This window comes from Apis dorsata, unplaced genomic scaffold (genome assembly GCF_000469605.1).
Source record: "Apis dorsata unplaced genomic scaffold, Apis dorsata 1.3 scaffold_217, whole genome shotgun sequence".
NCBI lineage: Eukaryota > Metazoa > Arthropoda > Insecta > Hymenoptera > Apidae > Apis > Apis dorsata.
In genome coordinates this window covers 644,740-651,539 of record NW_006263500.1, presented here as the reverse complement: position 1 = coordinate 651,539, position 6,800 = coordinate 644,740, and the positions used below count along the sequence as shown (strand labels likewise).

Genomic DNA, 6,800 nt, shown 5'->3' with positions numbered 1-6,800 from the left:
CGCCGTACCCGGACTTTTCACTGGGCTCGAAGCGATCACCGATCCTGAGCCGGAGTTCGATGTCTGAACAGACGATGGTAATGACTCAAGGGGTGATCGAGGCGACGAGGGGACCGATATTGACGTAGATGACAAGCTCGTTGAGATAGTAGGTTGTTCCGTGTTCCGTTTCACATTCGCGTGATTGATCTTATTGCTCCCGCTACTCGAGATCTGCGGCGATGACTGCGTCTTTTTCAATTTCGACACTTTGCAATAAGGTGTCTTCAAAGGAGTTTTTACAATTGGGGTAGAAGGAGGTGGAAAATTGACCGTGCCGGAAGGATGGCGACTTTCTGTGGCAAAATATAAACAACGTTTAATATAGAGTTGATAATAAATACAAGATATACTTGACCCAGAAATGTGAGCTGTATGTACGTTACAATTATATCTAATTAAAAAAAATATAATATTTGAATATTATGTTGATGAAAAAGATAACTAAGAATCATTTGTATTCTTTATATTATTTACAATTAAAATTATTTCATTATTTAATAAATATAATAGACTTTATTTGGAAATATAACGAATATGAATAGAATGAGAAACATAACGTACCCATATGTTGAATAAGAGCCTGTGGTTTGACTATTGCATGGCAGGTTTCACACACTACCGTGTAAAAAGTATCTCTTTCGGGACAAAATCCATATAAATCAATATCTGAAATAAAAATTATTTTATTAAAAAAAAGAGCAATATTTTAATTCTCGAGGTTTATATTGAATCAAAATATTATAAAGTATAGATTATAAAATATTATTTACCTTCTGCTGAGAGCCGTGTAACTGAGCTAGAGAGTTGAGCATCTGGTTCTTCATCGCCTGAAACAAATCAAGTATTTTTATGAAATATATAATAAAGCAAGTATAGGCTACAAGGACATTTCAATAGCAAATCATTATGTACGATTAATATATAATGAAGATAAATATTTCAAGAGAAAATATAAAATAATTATTCTTATACTTAAGTATAAAATTCAAGATCATTATATTATAATTATAATTACCATGTTAAGAAAGATTACAACAAATCAAAAAATATTGTTAGCTTCATGTCTATTGAATCTTGTCCTTAAAAGATCTTTTTTCATTCATTTCCATCAGTTTCTAAGCAGAAATGTGAAATAAAAAACACAAACTTCTGGGTAAACAACTTTTATTATGTATATATTTCATACATGCATAATTCTTTCAACAAAAAATCTTATAAGAGAGAGAGAGCATAAATATAAAAATACAAGTGTACAATATATCGTTCGAACAAGATCTATCGAATACGATTCGATTAAGATCGTTTCGCGAAATTTTCATGATCCATGCCAATATACTATATGCTCTAAAGCTAAAGTTTCGACGCTCCGTATTTCACAGTCAGTTTCGCTACAAATTACATAATTGTCAGTGGAAAGAGCCGTTAAAATACGCGTGATGTTGCGAAAAAATATCAACCATGAAGCGCACTGGACAATTGTTGACAACCGTTTTAAATAAATGCATGTGATGGGCCCTAATGATGCCCTGCGTCAAGTCGACGGACAAAGGAGCATCGAAGTTGAGGTTAGGTACACGAGCTAGACGCTTGTCGTTGTCGCAGTTTTAAAGCAGCGACAGCAAACGAACGAACATTTCGATGAGATTCAGCGCACTTACTCAACGGCTTGTCTCGTCCGATTCTTTCGATCCAGCTGGACCAGGGCTGGCCGTGAAAGAATGTTGGGCTGTCACTTCCCGACATTGCCAGTGGCGCTCGCGTTGTGAATGAAACACGATGCGATTTCTCGTGTATATAGCGAGGCGAAAGTGTTTTGGGGCCGGGCCGCGTGGACTGTCAGGTACGGCGGATGTACAGTCTATCTTTTTCTTAACACGACAATTCTTCGAATACATTTGCTCGTAGAGTATACGTGTTCTTTAATATATAAAAAACAACCTATCGAACGAAAGTTTTGACTGGCATGTCTTTGTCGGGTAACATCTTTCACAGACCGATATTGTATCACTTCTCTCGCGTTTGTACACCCGAATACGAGTAGCACGCTTCGGCGTACACCACGCACATAGGGTTATTACTGAGATCCAAGCGCTTGCATTGGACGGACTGACGTGACGTCATGGACGTATAGTCGGCTACTCGTGCGCAACTTACACGATCCAATCAGATGCTTGGATTTCTATCCTGTCCTGTCTCGTCGTGATATCTTATTGGCGATTGTGGCTTGCTCAGCAGGTGGATTAGAAATTTAAAGTTTTTCAAGTATTTTATCTATTTTAATTAATTTCTTTTTATTGTTTATAAAAAAAATGTAAATTAATTTCAAAAATGAAATTAAACATTTTTTTCTTTCTTTAAGAAACGAAATTAAACACTTTTTTTCTTTCCATAAAATAACATTTCTTCGTTGATATAAATATTATGTGATAACGATTTGAAGTTCTTATATTTTTATTTTAATTATCGTAATCATCGAATCATTCGATATTAAATTTTATATCGATAAAATAACTATATCAGTGATCGATTAAATCTTACGCAAGAAAGTTTTCAATTTGACTAGCAAAACGTTGATGGTGTTTGTCGATTCGAATTAAACATAGAATAAAATTAAAATTTTAAACTTTTTTTTATCCTGCAAAAAATGATCTTTGATTCGGTTCCGTTTGAACTAATTGAGCTCTATTTTTTGAATCACCACGATGTTCTTGAATCTGTTTCCAATTGATGTACCAGAACGGTTGTTTTTCTCTTGGCCAGGTTTTAATCCGATTTATTAAGTCAACATTTCCCAAAGCATCCACTGGCAAATCTGGTGGAATCGTTGATGTCGAAGTTGTAATAACAGGAGCTGCTCCTAATGCTATCGAATCGCTACTGCTAGCACCAAGTCGACTTGCAATTGTTTTTTTATTAATATTATTAATTGCTCCCTGTTCTTCCAAATATTGTGGAAGAACACTCGGATAAGGTTTACTGTTTCCGGCAAAAGGTGGTCTCTGTGATTGTACGGAAATAAAAATGGTGTATAAAATTACTACGTATTTTATCTGTAACAACACATTTGAAAAAAGATTATTAGTTAAATATATAATACATCATTACACAAATTTAACTGCACTTGCAATAAATGATTGTTATAACCTAACATTTTACAAAAATAAATCAACTTGTTCTTGATTATATCTTTTATTTTTATTCATCGAAAGAATATTAATTTATTTTTTAAGAAACATATATATACATTGGAAAATTAATGTAAAGATTTAAAAAATAATATTTATTTCCTTTGATCTCTTATTAATTTTATAAAAAGAAAGTTTTATAATTTACTCACCATATTGCACGTGGATGGTATGTTGTTTAAAATACAGAAATGTAATAAATTATACACGTTGGAAATATTTATGACCTTTTTTTAACGAACTATTATAACTATTCGATTTCACTGTTCGAAACTAATCTATTCAAAGTGATGCTGACTGTTGTATATAAATCCGCAAACTGGATTCCCCACCATGGATACGATCGAGTCATACATCGATAGAAAATCATCATAACTTCCCGTATTCCAATTGCGTATGCACAATTTTTATGATATGAAGTTTTTTATGTCATAGGGAAAAACTTTACTCAATGTCATCACTAATGCCTTTCTCCTTTCAGTCAAATGAAATCTTCCTTGATACGCATATTTTAAACCAATGAATCAATTTAGTAAAAACATTCTGGTTTAAAAGTGGTATAAAAATACTTTTTAATTTCAAAATTAATTTCAAAACAGCAGGAGAAATAATTATAGAATATTATGAGATTAGTCATAATAAATTTTGTTTATATATTTGATTTATACATAATATAAAATTAATGACCTTTTCTGAATAATTGCTATTATGTGTATATGATAGTATGTTAATGCTTATCTGATTCATTCATTCTAATATTTCATTATTCATTTATATAATTTTATATTATAATTTTTATTCAATAATTTATATACAAAGAAAATATAAAGACATTTCGAAAAATCTTGTTCATAAGAAAAAATTAATATGTCGAATTAATATTATAATATTAATCGAATTTATAGTATGATCTTCAAGTTTTTGATCTTAAGTTTTTTCTAAAATTTATCATATAGACATAATTCACGATTTTTCTACTCTTAAGCATAAAATATATTTTATTTTGTAAAATGAAATATATATGTATAAGTTAAATATTGTATTTATATATGTATGTACAAATATACGTACGTATTGTATTCTATTGAATAAAATTATCTCGAAGAGACAATCTTTTCATTCGATAATATAAACAGAATGACAGAGAAAAAAACATATACATATGTCAAAAGTTAAGAAAACTATATATATATAAACATCGTATACGATCGATACGATTGGATATCTTGTTTATGTTTATAAATTTTCCAATTGATCAAAAACATTTCATTCAATATATACCATTAACATTTATATATAATAAGATGTTTGTGAAAATACTGTGGAAATTCCAATCATAAAATAATTCGTATAAGTTAATTCTCATACTTCGATTCTTCTTTGAATTCGTCGAATTTCTTTAATTTTCTGATGATATACCATTGGTATGTATTGGTAAAAAATAGAGAAGGGATAATGATTTTTGTAGTCAGGGTCACATCTTGTTTTTCTTGATAGTTGGGATCCTCTGGCAATGATGCGATTTTTTTTCCTCATCAATTATCAACTTGAGATATCAAAAAAAATTATTCAACAATGATGAATAATTTTCATTTTTGTTAAAATGACAAAACAAATTAATTATTTTTCTACGATTAAGATTATAATTAATAAAAAGAAAATTACGACAAAATCATTACATACAATTACAATTCATTCGTAATGCACGATAAGAAACTGTTTAAATAGTAATATACAACTTACGATTTATTAATTTATGGATTATTCTGGATACTTTGACATTCAAATTCATATTTATAATAATGTTAACTTTAATCAATTCTTATAATATAAATATATAAACCAAAGAGTGATTTCTATTGTTAAATAGAAGTATTGTTAAATAAAAGTAAACAGGTTATGATCAAGTTTAGCATCTTGCATCGCGAATCACTGTTATATATATACTTTATTTTGTTTACAAATAGTTAGTTTATAAATTATTATTAATTAAAAAATAATAAATGTTTCTTTTTTGTAAGGAGAGGATACATACCTATATCAATTTTTTATTTTTATCATTCAAATATAAGAATGATATATTAAATATTTTTTGTTAAGCAATTATTCAGATTGAAAATTATTATTATTCCATAATATTCCACATCTAGTATAATTATTTCTAAGATAAATACACGAAAACATAATTTAAAATCTAAAATAATTTTTGTAAAAATTATATACAATAATATTATACATAATATATAACCTTTTGAAAAATTTAAAAATTATGTACGTATCAAATTTATTACAAATTAAATATAATGTATGTAATATTCGTATTTTTTATACTAAAAATAAACGTATATTGTAATTTTAAAAGAAAAATGATGATAATATTCAATTGATATGTCTCGTCTATGATCACACGTTAAGAACAAGTATAGATAAAGAGAGAAATTAGTAGGACAAGGATAAATATAGAATAAAAATTAGGAAATTAACGCCATCTCCAGAATGCCGCAAATGAAACACAAGGAGAATAAATAAAGAGAGTAAATAATAAAAGAAGTATAAAGTTAGAATAAAAACTAACTTTTAGCGCCATCTTTTGAATGTGAATATATATATTTTTAATAAAATATTTTTCGTACTCAAGAGATGGCGCTAATCTATAATTCTTACTTTACCTTATCTATCTGTTTTTGAAGAGATGTTTTCAGCATTCAAGAGATGGCACTGATGATCAATTCTTACCTTATCTCTATCCTTCTTTTATTTGTTATCCTTGTCTTTTTTGTGTTTCATTTGCGGCACTCTGGAGATGGCGCTGATTTCCTAATTTTTACACTATCTCTGTCTTTGTTCTACTATTTTCTCTCCTTGTCTATTTGTTAGTTTCATTTACGCTCTAGAGATGGCGTTAATTCTCGGATTTTTAAGCTATCTATCTGTCCTTTTCCAACTATTTGCTCTTCTCGTCTATACTTATTCTACAAAATTAATGCGCTCAAAAGACGGTTTCAACATCTGATTAACTTTCATCTTCATTATCCATTACTTGTTGATTAAAAACCTTTCTATTAAATAGAATCCAGCAATTCTATTAATTTATTCGACATATTTTTGTATATTTATTTGTTTTTATTATTATTTTATTTATTTATTTTATACATTTATAAGAAAAATATAATCTTAACGCGGCATAAAAAATAATACTAATATTGTATCATAAAAAAATTGGAAAATTTAATTCAGCTTGACCAGTTAGAAAATAAATTAATTTTAAACAGACTGTGACATATGCTTAAAGAGACTAAACGAAATGAGGAAATTGAATCACTTAAGCACTAATCAGTTTTCTTGATATTTACAAAAAAGATCATCATTGTTTCGCCTATTATTATCGGTTTAGTTGTCGACGTCATTTAATTTAGTATTGCAAACGAGATCATTGCTGCTGATCAACGCGATAATGACAAAATTACTCTCTTTGTTCTACGAGATAAATGTCACTTTCAAGGTCTTTACCAACGGTATCCTTCAATTTTTCTTCAACTTACATTTTCTAATTTTCTTCTCTAATTACTTTTG

General features: G+C 28.8%; 2 protein-coding genes across 4 annotated transcripts in view; both read right to left on the bottom strand.

Moving 5' to 3' along the window:
• LOC102679156 (cell wall protein DAN4-like) overlaps window positions 1–2,222 on the bottom strand; it is a 5,960-nt gene extending 3,738 nt beyond the window's left edge. For both annotated transcript variants that reach the window (XM_031510206.1, XM_031510207.1), the window contains exons 1-3: window positions 813–2,222; window positions 604–708; window positions 1–335 (exon numbers count right to left, since the gene is read on the bottom strand). In XM_031510206.1, the coding sequence (XP_031366066.1) occupies window positions 1–335; window positions 604–607 (339 nt within the window). In that variant the 5' untranslated portion in view covers window positions 608–708; window positions 813–2,222. The remainder of the gene's footprint in view (window positions 336–603; window positions 709–812) is intronic.
• A 247-nt stretch (window positions 2,223–2,469) lies between these two features.
• Window positions 2,470–3,807, bottom strand: LOC102679287. 2 transcript variants are annotated; one of them, XM_006615202.2, is made up of 2 exons: window positions 3,380–3,807; window positions 2,470–3,092 (listed from the first exon to the last, which is right to left on the bottom strand). In XM_006615202.2, the coding sequence occupies exons 1-2, from the start codon at window positions 3,380–3,382 to the stop codon at window positions 2,673–2,675; spliced, it is 423 nt and encodes a 140-aa protein (XP_006615265.1). In that variant the 5' UTR covers window positions 3,383–3,807; the 3' UTR covers window positions 2,470–2,672. The 2 variants fall into 2 exon arrangements, with proteins under 2 accessions (XP_006615265.1, XP_031366068.1); XM_031510208.1 differs by having other exon boundaries at window positions 2,470–3,041; window positions 3,380–3,544.
• Between the last annotated feature and the right edge of the window lie 2,993 nt (window positions 3,808–6,800).